The following is a 20756-nucleotide window of genomic DNA, read 5'->3' on the forward strand; positions in this document are numbered from 1 at the left end:
ATAGATAGTAGATAGATGGATGGATGGATGGATGATGATGGATGGATGGATGGATGGATGGATGGATGGATGGATGGATATGGCTGGGGGGGCGTGCTGGTAGAGGTGGAACTGCTGCTCAGGCCCTAAAACACTTCCTGTCGCATTCATCTCCTGGCAGTGAACGTCTGTCTTCATCTCAAGGCTCTAATTACAATGTAATTACCACTCGCCTCCTCCCAGGACGCCCTTTACACTGACAAACGTAGCTGCTTGTGTTGCATTCAGGAGTTGCGGAGTTTTACAGTTCGGGTTCCGGCACTGGTGCCGCGGCTCACGAGCGTCAGCGCTGGACTGGTGTGTGTGTTGTGTGTGTGTTGTGTGTGTGTGTTGGTCCAAAGCTACTCACAGTTAACAACAATGTTGAGCGATGCCTCCATTTTCTCATTGTCAGCCAGAGAGCATTTGTATTCACCGGCGGCGTCTCTGCTGATGGCATTAATGGTGTAGCTGTTTGAGTCTTCCACCAGCGTTTTCTGGCCCTGATGGACAAAAACACCATCTCACATCATAATGAGGTATCATAAAAGCAGAATTCTGCTCACATAGCAGCCAGATCAGGGCTACTAACAGACACTTCTACAACACTACTCTGCCCTTTAAACTTGGTCCTTCTGAGCTCCTGAAGGAGTTGCTGCCTCTGACTGACCTGGATATGAAAATAAAAGGAAGTGGGCAGAGGGTTTCCATCAGCCTGACACTTCAGCGTCACATTATCTCCTTCGATGATGGGTCCCTCAGACACAGTCTCCAGGCTAACCTCCTCTGGTGGATCTAGGAGATTCACAGGCCAGAGAGAAAAGAGATGAGATGGTGATGAAGATCATTCATGAGGAAATATGCAAGAATAATGCAGTTCTAGAAATGGGAACCTTCGCGATTGTGATTGGTGACCGAGCCTATCTGCCCCCTAGATCTCAAGCTTCCTTTGTAGGAATTGTCTCAAACTTTGGAAACTCACTACATTTTTTCTTTATGTTAAAGGAGAATTCATGCCAGAAAACTAGGTTATCGGACGCCACACAGCAGCCAGGAAGCGACTCCTGTTTCGGTATAAAATCATGTAAATCAAGTACAGTGGAACCTCTACTTATGAATTTAATTCGTTCCAGAAGTTAGTTCATAACCTGAAAATTACGTAAGTAGAGACGTGTTTTCCATGTAATTGCCCTAATCCGTTCCAAGCCCCCAAAAATTCGGACATAATTTTTTTTATAAATCATAAAAATGCATGAAAACATGTAACAAATACATGTTACAATTAGATTACCGCACAATAAATGTCGGAATTCAGTGCAAGGCTTCTCCAGGAACAAAATGAACTTTATTACAGGCTAATCTTACATTAGCCGTCATTACTAGCAACGAACGTTAACACTTGTGGTAACACCGCCATCTAATGGACAAACATACGAACACCCACAATCAATAAAAGTTAAACGAAGGCGACGCTGGGATACACACAAAAAGTACATATTGACGTCCCTCCTAGCCAGTGGGATGACAGGAAGATGCTACGCGATAGCCAATGGCAGAGCAGCTACAAGTTTGTGTTTGCTAAACTCCGCGAGCTGCGAGTAGCAGCGGTAGCGTATTTTGCCTTTCGTATCCTGAAATTTCTTTCGTAACAAGAGGAAATATTTTCCTGTTGAGACGCTTCGTAACCTGAAAATTCCGCATGTAGAGACGTTTGTGAGTAGAGGTCCCACCGTAAATGTATTGGATATCATCAAGAGGGGATTTAACGATTCATTGCTAAAAGATGTTAGTTATTATAATTACAGTCAAGTGCTAAGAAAATGCTACACAAAGTGACTTTTAAACTGCGCTGTGCAGTGCCATGGCGGTGTAGTGCAGGTATATAACCTGCGGGAGGCGCTGTTTTCTACTTACAGTGAACTGGTAAGGGGTCCAACTTTATCTCCTGATTGTCCAGCTCGTGTGTGGAGGCACAAGCAAAGACCGCCCCGATGTCGTCCTTAGAGGCCGTGTACTGGAGGGTGGAGGAGGTGGTGGACAGACCCGTGGCTGGATCCAGCTTCATGCTGGGGGTGATTATCACAGCTGCGGGGGAAGGAGGAGCAGTGCAACGGTGATGCCACTAATGCGAGTAAATATGTGGTAAATTATTCCATCCTAAATCATCCGGGGCCCCTGGGGGCCTCTGTGTACAACAACATCACGCGTGGAGTGACAGTTTGAGGCTTTGTCGGCAAACTGGAGGTGATTTACCTTTCCCGTCAGCTGTCAAAGGCTTCCCATTCTTTTTCCACGTAAGTGTAGCTGCGGGGTTGGCGTCTACGGCAACACAAGTTCCCAGCTGAAACGAAACGACGCCACTCTTTATTTTTTCAAAACGTTGCATGGAAATAAGAGATACACTGTCCTGGCAACGATGTCTGCTCTCCCTCGTTAACATAGAAATGCTGGACTTCCAGCAGAGAAGACAAACGGCCGAGTCATTCATGAACTACTTTCCTGAACGTGTCACCTTTCTGTCCTGTGAACTCTCGGGACAGAAGGTCGCCGACGGTCTAAATACACTGTTTGTTGAGTAGATAAGGTGTGAGTCATAAGAACATTCCTTTGGCCAGTTCTCATTTCCTCTTTGGCCTGCTGACAGAATGTTACTCATTCTTCAGTCATACGCTACGTGAAGCATTTCATTCCAGTGGTTACATATGTTGAGAACAGCCTTCTCTATTTGTCTGTTGACGTAGTTCCCATGTACTCATTTATGTCCAGTAACCACCTAGTCACTGATTGACAAGGACAGATCAGCAGTTCACTGCAGGACGTTCTCTCACACGCCTCAGGTTGCTTTTTCTTTTTTTTTTTTTTTTTTTTACAATACATGAATTGCTCCAGGAAAAAGGGAAAAAAATTCACCTTCCATGGACAGAAATGACATTGAGTAAGATAATATGGAATAACACTTGTTTTCTGTGATAAAGCTCCTCTATAGCTAGTTCTATTCAGTAACCTGCCCTGTGAGTGAGTGATCATTTCATTCTGGAAGCGCAAATAAAGACAATTAAATAAATGTGACAGACAGATAATAAGTAGGAAAAGGAACAATATGTTTCACATATAATGTACATGTTCAGGATGGAGCAGGAAGAAGTGACGAACGACTCCTGTCAATAGTGAGAAGCTGCCTGTAAAGCCTCGAGCAGGGTTAGGAAAAACATCAAAAAATATTTCAGGAATTGATATTCTGAGAGGAAAATCACCTAAATATTATGGCTGAATCACACACATTTCAGAGACATCTGCACAAACAAGCTGCTTAAAGTGGCCACAGAGGAACCAAATGTTCTGCTTAGCCTCTCAAAGGTGGCGATATCGGTGTTGCTATGCTGCTTTATGCTTCCTCCAGACATAATGCACATGTGCTCACTCTCTGGATGAATATCTGACTGCAGTCTCCACCTCCACGTGGTACTTTCCTCTTATTTGGAATTCTCTTTGAGTATGATCACCCCATCACTCTCTTGCCAGTTTTGAAATCCTTCTCCCGTCCTCTTTATATTTTTCCACTAGTCCTGACTTTCATCTCTTTCTTCTCTCCTCCCTATGAAATGCTCAAAGCCACCCCAACACCTGGCTGTTCGGGGGAGGATGGCAGCAATATTCACTTGATCCATTATAAATGTGTATATGCTGCATGTGATGGAGAAACGAGACAGGAAGGAGGGCTGTCAACGCGCAGTCAGCATCATTTTCAGGCGTCGCCATGAAAACCATTAAAACCTTTGTTAATGGGTGTTCTGTAGCTCTATAAAACAAAGGCTAACACTGTCAGAGGGCAACGTCCACCGCTCTTCAAACAAATGTGTCTATGGTGATCTACACACAGTTCACAGCCCAGAGCAAGTTTATCTTCTTCATTCCAGAACACTGTGGTCCCAACTGGCCCGGTTAAACTGTGTGACCAGTTCTGGTGCTTCCCCAGCTGAGAGGCAGAGCTGTACCTGATGTGGAAGCTGTGCAAGTAGGTTTGGGATGTTTGGTCAAATAAAAAAAATGCAAGTGAGCGTCCCCAATGTGTTGCTGAGTCATGGAGGATCAACCCTGGGAAATGTCCCACACAGAGCAGGTCATCCAACACATGCTAACGTCATCTGTGGCACAGTGTCGGACAAACAGTTGTCATTTTATTTATGATGGAGTCAATCAAAGAGAAAAAAAGCAGCTCCGTCCTTGGCTAAATATTTATACCATGCTAGCGCTACGATGACTAGCCACGGGCAGAATCCTGCGTTTGTACCAGGAGAAAACGGCACGAAAGGCTGCACTCTTACCGTCACCGGCTTGTCTTTCTGCAGGACTTCAGACTGGTCCAGGACCTCGACCTGGGATGGTTTCTCTACAAGCAGAAGGGGGTACAGAAGCTTACAAGCAGGTACAATCACCTCTGTGACTTCCTGTGAATGTCAAGAGGTCTTCAGTTCTCAGCACCTTGTTCCCACTTTAATGTTTCTTTGGCCACAATGAAAACAAATGAATCTATTTGCATTGAGCGACTAGTGCACAGGTCAGTACAGCAACTGTCCCTTTTCCTCCTGTTGCTATAGGAACGACTGGGGGGGTTACGCAGTGACAACCTTACCTGTTTCAACAGACCAGCACTAAGATCCCCACTCAAAAGAGGATTTCCTTTCAAACCCTGACGACATGTACTTGGCCGTATGTCAGAAAGGTTCCGCCTCAGCAGCCTGGCGCCATTACCACGTGTTCTACAGCACAACACTGCCTCCAGCATGTTTGAAAGATGATGTGGTACATTTTAGCCTGGCGCTCAGGAGGGCTCTCAAATGTAAACAGTGGCGTACACCTTGTTGTAAACGTTTGTGGAGGCTAAACCCTGTCTGAGGCTGTGTATGAAAGCAGCTTTAAATCCCCGTCCCACGGGGCGGCTGTCTTACTGTGAACCAGGACGGACACTGGGTACTCCATCAGGTTGTTCTCTGACACCACCATGCAGGTGAAGGTCTTCTGGTCCTTCAGAGAGGCTCCTTTGATGAGCAGGCTGAGCTTGTCATCAATGCTGACCCGCTGGGCATAATGGTCTGTGGCCTGAATGGTGGCCTGCTCACTGCGGGCCTGTTTGATCAACAGATCACCAGGAGAACCGTCGTCTTTTTCCTTGACAGGGACGAAAAACATCAAAGCAGATCATAAATGACGCATTTACTTTGATAACAATCATTTTTTCCTGTTATTGACATGACAAGAAGAACTTTTTTTTTCCTTCTATTGAATACACAAGTTGTTAAACATGCGTTTACATGTAAAGAGTTTGGAAAAGTGACTTCAAAATCGACTTACGTATTTCCACTTAATGAAAATCAGGTCTTCCAGTGGAGGAATGCCATTGTTGCAGGGTATAGATATAGGCTCTCCATACAAGGCCGTGACTGTGTCCGTGGCCCGGACTGGAACACAAAAGGCAGCAGATTGTTACTCCAACTACACACAGGCTAAATAACAATCAGCGACCCGCTGGTCCTCAGCAATGTTGACTAGAGCCGAGGAGCCGAGCGGATCTGCAGCCGTACTGGAGTGTGTTTCCATTTCCACGGCCACTCCGATGCTGCATTCGAGAGTGAGGAATACAAAAAAAGCTACAGTCTCATCTGGATCTGGAATTTCATCACTGGTAAGAACAAAAAGAAGGTAGTTCTAAGAGACTGTCCATAAGGATTCCTCCCATTTAACCCTAGAAGGACGGAAAGGAGCCCGACATTAAGCAACAGCAGCTTGTTAGTGTGGGGATACATGCACGCCTCTCCGTCTGGAGGGAGAGGAGCAAGATCTTCCTCCTGGCCGCCGTACTGGGAGCAATGCTGCTGCAAAAGCACTTCCTATTTTCCAAAATGAGAAGCACTATGGCGGAAGAGTTGCCATGGAGGCACAGCCAAGTCATGTGCAGTGTGGGAGGAAGGAAAATAGAGTAGCGACAAGACAGATGGACGGGCTTTCGAGTGGACCGGAGCTCTTCATGCTCCAAGTCCCTCTCTTTGATACTTTAGCTAAAGGGGCTAAATAAGACGCCGCTCGGGTTTTCATTCCGAGGCGCTGACAGAAGGGCGACTCTTTATTCTCCTATCCTGAGCGCTGACCGAAACTTGGTCCATGCCGAGGAACACAAAATGGACGCACAAAAACACTGCAAAAACCTGCAGCAGCGCCGCCTTTCTAAGGCCGCGCAAGAACACAACTTCCTGGCCAGTGTCACACATTTCCCAACACTCACCACCTCAACCACTCAAACGCACATTACCGTCAAGTCGCAACACCAGCAGCCAATAAAAACCACACGCACGGTTTAAGGGGCTAAATGTGTCTTTGTGATTCGATAAAGTTTAATAGACTACATGAAAGTGCGCGTCTGGTCTGCTACATTTACCAGGAAAGGCAACACAAGAGGTTATTTAAGTGAGGTGGGCGATTAGAAGAAGCACACCAGACTTCTCAGAACATCATTTAAGTTTCCTTTCCGTCACAGCTGTGAGACTGTGGTTTGCTTGGACCGGTGTGGAGGTTAACCTACAGTAAAGAGCCTCAGGCTCAGGCGGATGTGATCATGTACGAGTCTGTGCTGCTGCTCCAGATATGCCATAAATGATCCGCCTGCCACGGCACATCCGAACATGTATTTTTATTACATTCCTTATCTCCTGCTGAGGGTACCTCGGGGGAAAATCCCTCTTCTGCCTATAGTTTTCCTGACATAAGTCAAATAATTATCTGCTTTGTCGGATCAACAAAAGATGATGGGAAGAAATCCGGGAGCCGGGTTGAGGCCGGGAATGAAACGTTAGCGAACGAACCTCGATGAGGAAGAAAGAAGCACAGAAGAGAAAAGTGAAGTAAATCCTTCTGATACACCTCTGCAGATATTGGGTTATGAGTTCTGAGTGACGTCCTGGAACAGTCTTTGCCCTCCATTTACATAATCACCGGTATCTCTTCGAGCCGAAGGACTCCGGTTCTCCCCAGAATTCCTGTTGGAGAGACTGCTGAAAGTAGCAGCAGGCCAATTATTTTTTCCTGCCTCCCTTTTTAAAAGCCTATCACAAACAAAAGCCTGCAACAATCTGGGGCCTGGAGACATGGTTTGACTATTTTGGCTGTGTGAAAACAATTTTCTTCATGTCACAATGATCCAGCAGCTCAGCGGTGTGTTCTGGGGGCATTACAACAGGCATCTTTGGAGGGAGGGAGGGAGGGAGGAAGGGAAGTAAGAAAGAAGAATTTTCTAATAAGCACGCTCATACACACCGACTACATTCCTCGCGGTCGCTCACTGGACGGTTTAGTCATTCGGTTTTCTTTGGCAATGTTTCAAGTCATAGTGAGCACTGAACAAACCAGTGAGCCGCACCGGGCCGGAATCTGCTAAAACGTTCCATATCACGCCAGCGAATGTAAGAGAGATGCCTGAAAAGAGCAGAAGGAGCATAAAGCCTTCGTGGCGCAATAAGTTATTCCCCTCAGCCTCTTTGAGCGAAGGGAACAATCAGCCTAGCAATGCGTGTGTGTGTGTGTGTGTGTGTAGGTGACTGAAACCATGCCAGCCTGCAGCTGTCACGGTGAAATTTGATTCCCTGTGTCGAGCACAGCCTCCAAATCAAAGTGGAATCATGATTGGACATTAGCCCCGGCATCACCTCCGTCCGGAAGAAATAACGAAGCAAAACCGCTGAATCGAGAGTGCGCTGGATTTACAGAACAATAACGGGAGTCATCGGTAAACTTCCAGTGTGTGTTTGCATGGGAAGGCCATCATTCGGTGAACGTGTCCCTTACTAAAGCATTTAGGTGCTGAAGACCCACACTCACAGACTTCTTATTAAAGTCTAGCATCAGAAAAGCCAGTGCTCTGCTGCGACTGGATGAAGAAACACGGAAGGTACAACGTTAGCGTCTGGAGATGGCGGCATGTATTGGGTGTTGCTCCGTCTCTCCAGCAGCCTGTGAGGGAGTCTGGCAGAGATGTGAGCGTCCATCAGTGAGTGTCCATCTGCACGAGGCGTCAGGAAGGTTCTGGCATGGTGCTGATAAAAGTCAGACCATACGCCGGCTAAAAATGGCAACATGACTGAAGGGGAACCGAGGATCCAGCTGCCTGTTGACTGTGGCGTCTCCAACACATGCAGGGAGGAGCTGTTTATGGTTCGCCCACAAGTTGTCTGTTTCCAGACGTGGGCCACAGACATCCCCCTGACAGACCTCATCCCACCTACAGCGTCAACACACATCCTGAATGATGGCACTGCTGTTACACACAGCAACACGAGAGCGCTCTCGGAGGCTGCACGTGACGCGTGGAGCTAAAGACAGACAGAGAAATATACCGCGCTTCAATCTTCTCATTGTAAATATCTCCTGGCGGTTAGCTGTCTTCCAGATGGTGATCAAACGAACCATGAATTAGGATGTCCGACACCAGTCAAAGCGGCAAATTTGTAAATCAAGATTAGCATCAGGACAAGTGCATGCTTTAGCATGAGAAATATGTGTAAATCTAAGTGATGAAGTGGACCGATGGCCAGGGTTCAAGGCTGTTACGTGGTAGGATAGCTCTGAGAGAATGAGCCCTGATCCCAAGTATTTGGTTGGAGCTTCCCTCGCTCAGGAGATGCTGCTGGATTTGGAACACCTGGAAAGAAAAAGCTAGCAACCTGTTCTGGGGCCGAACATCAAATCAACTAGCCAGTGTCGGCGAGGAATCAATTGTGAGTGAGTTAAAGGTAATTAGCTGCAACATGATTCATGAGTCAAATTAAAGCCGGCCTTCGTCATATTAATGTCAGCTGAATAAAAGAGTTTCCCCCTGCAGTTTGCATTTTAAACTCAGCTTTTTGCCACGTTATTAAGGACGAGTCTGGTCTGAGACTTGTCCCTGCTGCAGAACAAATGCTCCTTTCAGCATTCTGCTTTGAAATTCTTTGGATCATTTAAATGCATTCCCTCTCGTTGGAGACACAATGAGGAATATTGATGCCTTGCAACAGAGGGTAAGATGAATTACTCTTTCCAAGGTCAAACAGCCAGTGATGGAGGAAAAACATCTTCAATCTTAGCTGTCATGATGACTCCCAAATCATGAATCATCCAGTCACTCCAAACCAAGATTAGGCTACACCAAAATGCTTAAAAACCTACGATAAAAACGTACCGTGTACAGTTCTGCCCCATCTGTGAGATGCATCACCCCGGCGTAAAGCTAGACCTCTGAAGGTCAGCAGCCAAGCTGTTGGGGTCACCATCTAATCACCAGCACTTAACAGACCATTTGCTAGCAGCGAAAACAGCGATCAAGAGACCGTATGAACGTCAATATAGGCATCTGCTCCATCTGTATCAGTCTGGAAGAAAGCTGGCTCACATTACCAACTCCCATTTGTTACATGAGACAGCAAAAAGCCCATTTTTGATTGACCGCCCCATCAAAGTCTCGCAGCCATTAAGGGAAATGTATCCTTACTTATGTCTCCACCCACATTTAAGGGGAATAAGCTGTATGTTTTGGGCCGTGACCAGCAGCCATAAACCCACTGAAGCCCGTCTCTGTCACAAACAGTCTCCCAACAAGTCATGCAAATTTACAGCTTTTGTTCAAATATAGAGATGCACAAAGGACTCAGCACGTGGGATCCTCAGATGTTTCGGAATTCTAGAACCACTTAAATCCTCTGCGGCTCAAGGGATTGTTCCCCACGCGGCTGGGGAGGCGTACTGGTGTTTTGCAGCCTGTGAAATATGAGAGATAGAAAAGATGCTTATTTTGCTTTGACAACTGCAATAAAACCATGCTTCAAAGTAGGAGGGCGTGACAGATGTTGGATTTAACAGATGTCAGGAGGCCACGGCTGCCCTCCTCTCCTCTCCTCCCCTTGCCCCCTGCCCTCGCTGAAGTCAAATCTTTCTCTCAGTTTCACACGCGCTACCCTCGCACACGGGCTTCCGTGTAGCTGCTTGATCCTTTAAACACTTCTCACCTACTAAAACTGAGAGCTCGTCCTCACCAAAAACTGAATAAATAAAGCAGACCGCAATAGAATGCCACATAAAACTTGGAAAAGCGGGTTTTACAAATACTTTTCAAAGAAGGAGCCGGCCTTGTGGGCACATTCCAAAGCCCGGGGGCCCGGACCACCGTCAGTCTGTAACCTTGACTTTGGAGCAACTACAGGGCCGTCGGAGGCTCTCCGGCACCGGGCCGACTGGTACGCTACGACAGCTCTGTTGTGCACCAGAGCTATGACCTGGTCTTAAAAATAAATCAGTCCATTTATAAAATGAGCTCTAAAACATTCTACATTAACATCGAGGCGCCGTTCTCGGATTCACAGGCACCCACCCAAGCAAACATCTTTCAATGAGAAGATGCAGCTTTTTTTGACACTCTTCACCACAGCTTGTTGTTATGGGGGGCGAGGCGCAGCTTCACCGCGCGGCCGTGGCGAGGCATCATGACAAATCCGTCCACAGAGGCTTCCAGCCATGACTGAGGTCACGATCCACCAATCAGGCTCTTCCCACCGTGGCCACAATTCCAGCAGAGTGGAGAACATATTTTAGAGGGGAGCGCATGCCTGGTTCTGAATCTGGAGAATAAGAGCAAGGCTAAATGACGACCTTTGGGCCACGGGGAAATCCTGTGGTGCTGTTATGAGCAGCACTGAAGGATCATTTAGGCCAGCGTTTAGTGTCTGCCGTGTCTCTCTCAGCAGGGTTTAGAGGCAAAAAGATCAAATTGTTCCTCTATTTAACTCCTGACCGACCTGAGAGGTCCAGCTCTCTGTCGGTATTTATGGTCCAGACTGATTGGTGGTTTCACTACAGCACCCAGAGCACTTGAGAGCGCTGCCTGGTTCACAGGACGACGATGGGAAATGGGAAACGTCTCAGAATTTAGCGCTGGATATTTCAAAATGTTCTGGACCTCTGCCCCAAAGTTAAAGACCAACTATAAGAAGCTCTTCACGTGTAGAAACGGTGCCACTGGTCCAGGTTCATTCTGGACAAAGCGATCAGTCATTTTCAATAAGAGATAGAAAAATTATGGGTATTGCCGACACGGGCTCGTATAGCGCCTCTTCGCCGGGATGATTTCATTTCGTTTTTGGCAGCGCTTTGACTGGAGCTGCAGTCGCCCGGCCGTAAGCTTTAAAATCAATTGTGCTTAGAGGAGTCACGTAGAGTCAGAGCAGGTGTACAGGGGGCAGGCGGCGCCGAAGAGCCCTGCAGGCCAGAAATGATCATAATTGAAGATGGTTGCTGTTTTAGAATAACCGGATCAATAAAAAGGCCTTTGGTGACAAACCTGTCCTGTATCTGGCACAGGGAAGTCAAATGTAAAATATTACCACAGCCCATCTATGAATCCCGCCCTCGGCTGCGCACGGGACGGCCTCCTCTTGGGGAATGACAAGAATTTGTGTGCGATTCCTTCATGACGCCAGCTTATGTGCGAGCGGCCGACGCTCCAGCCTGGCTGGAGTTATTGTGCTTAGAATGAAGAAACCATGAGTGTCATGATGCTCTGACACCCGAGACGGTCCTTCACCTGCACTCTGACTAGTTAATAAGATGTTTGGCAGTGATTTACCACTGGATGGAAGACGGCAGGTGTTGCTGCGCGGCTCTATCATTAACCAGGTGCCTCCCTCCGCCCTCTTCTGCCTCCTGCCCCTTTCAAACCCAGTTTCAATCTCAACTGCTTTGATCTAACGTTAATCCCTGGCTTTCCTCTTGGAGAATTTAATAGTCGGGAGTAACGTTGACCGACAGGTCATAATCCCGCCTCTTCCTCTCCCACCATCTCACACACACACACACACACACGGAGGGACGGAGGTGGTGGAATAAATGAGGCGTTTGCTACAGCCAGACGGGTGCACAGAGTGCTGCTGTTGTCTCTGCAGAGCAGTCTGACCGCTCCTCCCTCAGGTCTGTTTAGATAAGACGATCAGACCTTCAGATTTCCTCCTGCCGCTGACATCTAATCAAAGTCCTTTCATCTGAATGGAAACACTCCCGTTAGACATTTGAAGTCAATCTCTTATCAACGCCATCGTTCAAAATGTAAACGTTTCTTATTGAAATAGTATAATGAGTATCATTTTAATGATTACATGTGTGGATTTGATACCTTTAAGCTGAAAACTGATATTAATAAACAATATTTGACACGTTCCCATGAAGATGAATCTTGAATCCACAGTTTAGGTTTTGGATCTCTCTAAATTGTAACTGATTACCTTTCGGACTCGAGTATTTGTCTTTTACATTTCGTGTGTTATTGCTATTCTTTTTTACAACATAACTAGTGGCGTAAATTACTAACGAGCCTCCATTTTTTGAATGATTTGTGAACTCGAGCTAACGTTAATGGGTTAATGATTGGACAAGTTCCACTGGGCCCATACACACGTGGACAGAAAAACACACACTAGTGTGTTTTAGCAGCAGATATGTGACAATAAATGTCTTTATTAAACTCTTTTCTTTGCTTGCAGTTCTGTTAGCTACCTTAAAGCTAGCACATCTCTGGAAAACATGGAAAAATAAAGCTTTTTTTTCCTAGTTGTAAATCTCAGGAGTTGTAGGGTTAAAAGAACTTGAGAAAACATGTCCTTGAAGTTCCTGCTACACTGGGGCTACAGGACGAGAAAAATCTGCCACAAATCATCTCGGAGCAACATTCCAGGATTAAAAGCATCAGGGAATGACAGGACTGGAAGCCACGAATGTTCCGAGTGTTTCCATGCCTCCATCAGATACTATTGTTCAGATCCTTCATTCCCACAGACATCTGCTACAGCCAGAAAACACCGGCATCCCAAAAGTAAATAACACACGGCCCAGGAGGGAGTGCACATTAGATTTAAATATAGAAGATGGTGACTGGAGATATCCATTTTAATTTAACCATCACAGCCTGGTGCTCAAAGATTTTCAGAGGCTTTTGGCCTTCTTATTCCCGCACGCTTTGTTGTCAGTGAAGAAAACAATTTCAGTTGAGTATTGGCAGAAAAATTGAATTTAAAATTGTCTGGCTGGAACAGCAGCGCGGCGCTGCGCTGCGCTCACCCAACGAAATATTAATACCTGTCTGACATCCAGGAGAGAGCGGAGAACGCGTTGGTTCTGCTGCTCCTGATACAGGGAGACAAAGACAAAGACCGGACCGTTCAGAGGACATGTGCTCTGAATCCACTGGCTATGTCAACACGTGCGCGCGCACGCGCTTCTGAGAGATCAAATGTTGAACAGGTGACTGAGAGCAAAACAGACGTTTTCTTTCTCCCTTCAGCTTTGAGTTCACATGGACCCGACGGGTCAGGGAGGTCAAACAAATTCTTCCCAGTCCCTCTGATGTGCCTCTGCGGGGGGTGGGCTTGGATGTAGGGGGGGTTGGGGGTGGGGGGGTGCCACGCAAAGCTCTTTCTGACAGCTGCTTTGGCCATTAACATCCAAGCTAGAACAAAACAGAGTCTGGGACCCCCACACGGGCAGAAAGTATGAGTTTATGTTTTGGATTCTGGAAGAGTGCCGGCGCTCCTCGTTACTCACGCGCGTCGTCTGTGGAATGCCGACCACTCTCATGTCTGACTGGCTATATTTACACCATGCCAAGGAGCAAGGCTGATTAAAAAGAACCTTGGGGACCGTGAGCAAAGCATGGAAAATAAAACAAAATTCTCTCTTAAGCGTATTTTTCATCTGATTTTTTTTTTTTTTGACCTTGCATCAATCAACAACAAGCTCTTTTTTCTACTTTATATATATTTATTCATTTATTTGCAGCAGGAGCTGCTCTCATTAGGGGTTGAGCTGGTGAAAAACGCCGTCTCGGCACAGAGGTCACCGCTGATTCACCTTGGTCATGAGTCTGGAGCTAATAAGGCTTCCTTTAGGTGCTGCCAGAACCTGCAGCCCGCTCAGAACAGTCAGAAAACTGATATTTCACATGAATCTCCTTATCAGATGGTCCTGTTTATGGTGCCCTGCAGAGGGAAAGTGGAGAGGGAAGGCAAGGACCCTTGAGAATTGGGCCTAATTCATTCTATATGGAAAACTGTTGTGCTGCTTCAGCAGGCAACAGAGGCACCAGCATGTCTGGAGAGCCACATTAGACATGTCAGCAGAGGTGGACCAAGACATTAGTCCCGCTTGTTTAAAACAAAAATGAGCCCATTGCCTTTCATTATCCACTAACAGGTTAATTTGTCAAAAACAATGAGAGCTGGTCCGGGAGTCCGACCAACAATTAAGACGAGGAAGAAACTGGCGTGTTGGGCCGATGCCAGGTCCGTGTGCCAGCCGGCATCATTTGAGGAATGCCAGCTGCACAATTGTCATCTCAAAGGAGGTCCGGGAGCAGGAACGCCGGAGACCCGTGGCAGCTCTGGCTGTTTATCTGGAGATATTCACGGCCCGTCAAGTGACGCTCTCCAGCAATTGGTTAAAAAAAGCAGCTAAATGCACAGACACTGATACGCAGCGACGAGGTGGCATTTGTTCCAAGTGACAATTCCACCATAAAAACCCTCTTAAGTACTGAAAAGAGAACTTTTCTCCAATTATGTTGTCCATCAAACTGCAGGAATGAAACCAAAATTGTGGAACCAAAGTAAATCCTGCAGCCTGGGAGACGTTTTGATTAAAACGCCTTGTTTTTTTCCCCTTTTTAAACTATTCATTTGGACAGAGTTTCTACAGTTTGCTTTTGATGTGCACTGATGTCGGATTTGAACACAATCAATCAGCCACGAGCAACTGGCCCCCTCGGTTATTATGCAGCCACTTTCAATTAATCCAATCTCTTTAACGCTATTCATTAATGCTGACAAGCACTTTACAAATGAACCAAAGCTTTAATTGCAGAATATTATTTTGATATTAGAGCGACATAAAGCCCATGTCTGACCAATGACAGAGCAGCTCTATCATGGGATGGTCAACATGGTGAATATAAAAGACTCAACATCTCCAGAACCTCCAGAACGTGATCTGGCGACACACATTTGTAACCTGCATGAGGAGGCCGTGTTTCTGCCCTGGAGGCCTCCAGAGACCCCTCAGCAGGGAAAGCCCAACCTGCGACTTTGCATCTTTCCATCAGGAGGACGTCACAGTGGTTAAAGGCCAGTAAATACTCACAACCTCTTTTTTCCACGAGCTGAGCGTGGCCATAGAGGCGACTCCAGCCACGTGTCACTCAACGCTAACGCTCGCAGGTATGTCTATCAGTGTGGGACAAGAAAGCAACAGGCATCTCATGACACACAACTTGCACTGCAGGAATGTCGAGGCACTTGTTTTTCAGGTTTGTCGCCCACTGAGGTAAAGATGATACAGCGGAAGGAAACGCTGTGCATGCTAGCGGGAACGCTCGGCTGCTAAAGACGGAACTTTGAGCTGATAAAATCAACGTGCACAATGCCAAAAGCTGAAGATTGAGACGTTCTTTATGGAACAGGGGTCAGTAGGTGGTTAACACTGAGCTCTTTCAAAACAACCCGGTAACCATGGAGACGCTGTTCATGATCACCCAAGTCTTAGTTAAACAAAGTACTGTATGGAGTGGAAAGGGAGGGGGAAAGGATGCAGGGGGGGCCTTCTCCAGTCTTTAGGAGTTTGGAATTTGGCGCTCAAGGCATCTGCCATGTCTATTGAGATCGGCTCTGCAAGTTTTAACTTGACCGTGAAATCTATTTGGAATTTACAGGGAAAGGAACAGAGTGTCCCAACACAATTGCCCGGGATTTCTTCAGGTGACAACATCCAGCCTTTGGTGATAAGCTGCTAAAGTGAGATGGAAATGAGTCACAAACACAAAAAGTCACAGCAAATTATTAAATCATATCTTCATTGTCATGACGATAACGGGTAACCAGACCGTTGATCGTTGTCAAGGAAACAGGGGATTTAACCGTCACAGATAAATAGCAACGCTAAAGTTTCCCTGTAAAGAGCGATATATCATCCTGTGCCGAGCAAAGAAGCAGCTGAGAAAACACGCTGGTCCAAATACTAAACAGCAGCTTAAACCAAGTGGCCTCTTCTCCAGGAGAAAACAAACTGGAGAGTTACAGTCAGGAGAGGGAGCGAAGGACACGTAAAGCCAAGATGAGCCCGAGCTCCTAAAGTTACGCAGCTCTTGCTGGTGCTGCGCCTCTGTTCTGTACAGCAGCTCTGTGTCAGCTGATTCCCAAGTTGTAAATGTTGGGCATTTTCTCAGACAGAATGGACTCTCACTTGGGTGGTCAGTGCGGCGCGCGTGTGTGTGTGTGTGTGGTGTGTGTGTGTGAGCCTCTGCCGAGTGTGGAGAGATACACATCATCCCAAAGTGTCCTCTGAAACAGACATCCCACCCTTCATTCTTATCAGTCGTAAAGACGTTTGGAAAATCCGTGTAAGAGTTTTAGGGAAAAAGGTTCAGAGCTTCTAAGTGAAAAGTGTCAGCGATGGGGGCGACGGAGAGGCTGAGGGGGGCTTTTACTAGTTTTGTCAAAGCTGTGTATGTCCTGGATCAAATCTGTGAGCACGGGGACTCTTCCGACCCAAGGCTCGGTGTCGCTGGGTGTCAGCTACGACTGATCCGTAGGAGATCACGCTGGTATTTCCTCAATAAAACCAAAAGATTCCAAGCTCCCAGTGGTTCCTCTCATCCCAAATTTCAAAATTGTATTTTGAAACCGCAGCTCAGCGCCGACATCAAGGCTGCAGCCGTGCTGGGTGGATGTCACCACGTGTGGTCGGTGCTCAGTAGTGAATTCTAGGCCGTAGAAACGTGAAAAGTTAGCTAGTGAGACAAGTCCATGGCCGTTAGCGCTACTTATTGCTAATATGGGAATCATTGGAAGAGTTATTGTGTTTTGAGCACCATTTCTAGGAATAAATGATGAATAAATAATAAAAGCAGTAATGCCAAACACATTCTGGGTATTGCTAGAGGAATGGGAAGCTCTCCTGGAGCTTTCAACCCTTCTCTCACTTCCACTCAGTGGCACCATGGAAAGACGTGAATTATTGATGTGCACGAGCCTTTAAGACCTGAAATTGGACCTTTGCATTACGGCACGTTTGTATGAAGCAACTTACTAAGGTAAACATAAGAGACGCCCTGGAAAGCAGTGCACAACCCAAAATGCTCACACAACTCAAACTCTTCAATCTTGTTTTGAAGTTTGATTTAAATTTAGCCATAAACCGCAAATAGAGAGATAATGTGGTATAAAGGAGTAAAGTAATAAAGACCGCTGGAGTCTTTAAAGCCCAGTTAAAGCCTGGGACTATTGCATGTCCTTAAACAGCAAATGTGAGACACAAAACTCGTCTACAGCGTCCAATTTTTCCCTCTGAAATACAGGGAAGCAGTTGTGATTGGCTTCCACTTTGTTCTTTCAGGAGCTGCACATCTGTGTCATCATAGATCAGACGGACGGGCAAATCCATTCTCATCACATTTTTAGCGGTGAGTAAATACAGATGTGGTGCAGCATAGTAATAACATACTTCAAAGCCAGTAATCCACTTAAGACGTGTTCATTTGAAAGTCCCGGGTATTACGGGAACATTACGGCGAGCTTGGCCGGGGTTTTATCTTCATGATACTGAAACCTGAGGAGCTTCACGGCACCGGGAATCCACAACTAATGTCACATGGGAAGCATCATGTTGAACCACAAAGAGCTTCACAGTAGCTGGCAGCTTTGGGAGACCCACATTTAGACCTGCAAGGTTTAGAATTTCCAACAGGAACTTGACAGCGGGTGATAACAGTAAGGTCAAAAGGCAAAAACCCAACAAGAGATGAAAAAGGAATCTCAAAGCTCAGAAATCTTTTCCTCAATAACCGCACAAACGCAGCACGGCCTAAAATGACGAGCTCCCCCTTGTTTTTGTTGGCCGTTAAATGAAATATTCTTCTAAATATTGCCAAAAGGAACTGCGATCTGTAACCTGGAACACGACAGGCTGGCCCCCCTCGGCGTCCGGACCTGAAAGCTACCAAGCAAATGTGGAGCTAGCTAGAGAATAACCTGAGCAGATGTCGGAGCACAGCAGAAGGCCTGAGAGAGTAATGGTGCTGAAGTGCTCGTGTTGACACTGCGATGCCATGCTAGCTACGGCACATCTGCCCACTCTTCAGTGGTTTTATCAAAAGCCAAGCGATCTGCTGCCATGTGGTGAAGAGGCAGAGGTGGCACAATTACTGCGTTTCTGGGTTTTAAAGCTCAACGTTGGCTGGGTGTTCTGACAGGTTCCCACTGAGGAACCTTTTACCCCAGGTCCAGAATGAGCCCCTCTCATCATCAGGGCCGAGGAGTCCGGCGTCTCTTCCATTGCAAGCCGAGGACCAGGACGTCCATTAAGCGCTCCTTCCTCCTAATCAGGGTCACAGGGGTGGACTCCTGGCCCAGTGGAGACTGCCAGAGTCAGGAATGCACCCGGCACACTCGGTCAGCCCGTCCTCGGACACACACATCATTCACGGCCTCACAACGGGAGCAGTCTAATAGATTTGCCACTAATACATTTAATAACAATGTTGCCATAGACAAACCACAGGAGCTTTGTGCACCTAATAGATCGATTCACAAACTATTATGCAGCCTGTTTGCAGCAGTTAAGAGGGAGCAAAATATTCTTGAAAGGCTGCGGTAAACAACGTCTTTTTAGGAGGGAAAGAACGAATCCTCCCAACTCACTAACGAGGGGTGCAAAACAACTGGGTGCCACCGAGAATACGTTCAGTTTGGAGACAGGTTTCAGTTATTCGGTCCAAAATACCGTTTAATTCTACCAAAATCAATCAAGCGCGGTCACATGTATTTTGTTAGCAGGGTCACAAGAGAATACTTAATGGCGTGATAACATTTTCGCCGCAGGTAGGCTCATTCTCTGTCTAAGTGACCCGGGGACAGCCTCGTTTTAGAAGCTTTCTGAAGACCGCAGGCTTCCATTTTAATTGATTTTATTCTCAGAGCTGCAACAAGCTTTATTATTGTTATGGCTAAAAAAAAAAACAAGTCCCAAATGAAATCAAATGAAAACAATTCTGCGATTAGAGGGAAACTTTAAAGCAGAGAGTGACCTGTGTGATTGAGCACACACACGCAGGTGTAGCAATAGAGTGCTTTTAGGCAGAAAGGAAAACATTACCCCGAGTTTGCTTAGTGAGCCCGCTGGGATGCACCAATTAAAGCAGCCAACAATGTCAATATGACCTACTTTCCCATTTCTCTCCCTTCTGTCAGTCACATTTCTGTCGGCAAGCCCGGAACGTCGTGCCGGCAGAGAACCGTGCCCTCCGAGCAGATCTGCATCCGATCTACGCACACGCCGCGACACCCGTCTGCAAACACACAATCAGGCTGCGCAGCAGTGACACATCAGCCAGGCTGACACGGGTGAAGCATTGAGTCGGCTCAGGCTCCTGTTTTCATGCAACACGCTGCTTTAGATGGATGCAAAGTTTGTTCTGGAAATAAAAGGGAATAAATCAGCAGATGACTGAGGTCTTCACTTGTGCCTCCGCTGCAGGAACTTAAAGCTTATTTCTTTTTAGCTGACCAAAACTCTTCAGAAATGCAGGTCCAGCAATTTGAGCATTTTGGGCTGTCAGCACTACTCTCGGCTATTCCACTGCGTGAGTGTAATATGCGGTAAGCCTGTAATCACAGTGCAGCTGAGGCTAAATGTGAGAGGGTGTTAACAAGTGCTCTCATTTAGGATGAACTTTCACTTGTGTTTTAGTAGCCGTGCAGGAGAGAAGAGACAAAGCAGCTGGTAACTAATAAGAACATGCTGTCGACGGCACCACAGCGAGGAGCCATTTCATCACTCAATTACTGCATGTTTCACGATGATGGAACGTCTCAAAAGCGTTCGACCTCGAATCCCCAAAGCGCTCTGTTAGATTCGGTGGGTTCTTCTTTATATGTGCGCCTGGACAACCGATCATCTGCGGCTAACGGTTGCCTCGGGCCGCGATAACTACCCACGAGGCTCATGAGTGACCAGGTAACAAAGCGATGCTCCTCCTGAATCCAACAGTTGCTGTTAGAGCCTGGATGCAGCAACGATTGCACGTTCCAATCCCACAAAAGTGTCCAGGTGGTATCTGACACATCCAGACTTATCACGCAGTAAAAACAGCTTTTTCTGCCTCATTTCGCTCTTTTTGGGTCGATCCAGCTTAATGAAACCTGCCACGGTAGCCACTAATTACAGAGGTCTTTTATGGTTAGTGGTTTACTCCTTCCCTTCACCAACAGCGACGCCCCTTCACCTGATAAGGTGAATAGCCTGGGAATGTAACCGCTGCCGGGTGCTTGTCAGCTCATGTTGTCACGGGTTGGTTCAGGCCACCACATCAGACGCTGACGTTGAGTCCCAGTAACAGTCAAAATCCACGTGTCTCTTCTCCCGGGTGGTCCGCCACAGACCGCTGGCTTTACCCTCTCTTTTAGCTCCTAAATCAATGCGCTAAAATACTGTGCGTTCATGGAAGGCGCGGCGTGCTTAGGCCTCTCAGAGTCATCGCCATTTGACTGTGCAAATGATCCACCGGTGACACACATCCTGACAAATAAACAAATAAATCCCCTTAACTACAGCCTCAAACTCCTTTATAGCCATCTAAAAATACAGCAGTCTGGTTATAAAGGTTTCATTTTAATTTTGACACA

At 46.7% G+C, this 20756-nt stretch overlaps 1 protein-coding gene across 2 annotated transcripts in view; it reads right to left on the bottom strand.

The window, feature by feature from the left end:
• alcama (activated leukocyte cell adhesion molecule a) overlaps window positions 1–20756 on the bottom strand; it is a 30869-nt gene that overhangs the window by 5674 nt on the left and 4439 nt on the right. For both annotated transcript variants that reach the window (XM_057054304.1, XM_057054303.1), the window contains exons 2-8: window positions 5371–5477; window positions 4968–5187; window positions 4344–4408; window positions 2272–2359; window positions 1933–2103; window positions 689–813; window positions 389–521 (exon numbers count right to left, since the gene is read on the bottom strand). In XM_057054304.1, the coding sequence (XP_056910284.1) occupies window positions 389–521; window positions 689–813; window positions 1933–2103; window positions 2272–2359; window positions 4344–4408; window positions 4968–5187; window positions 5371–5477 (909 nt within the window). The remainder of the gene's footprint in view (window positions 1–388; window positions 522–688; window positions 814–1932; window positions 2104–2271; window positions 2360–4343; window positions 4409–4967; window positions 5188–5370; window positions 5478–20756) is intronic.

Source organism: Takifugu flavidus, chromosome 14 (genome assembly GCF_003711565.1).
Source record: "Takifugu flavidus isolate HTHZ2018 chromosome 14, ASM371156v2, whole genome shotgun sequence".
Taxonomy (NCBI): Eukaryota; Metazoa; Chordata; class Actinopteri; order Tetraodontiformes; family Tetraodontidae; genus Takifugu; species Takifugu flavidus.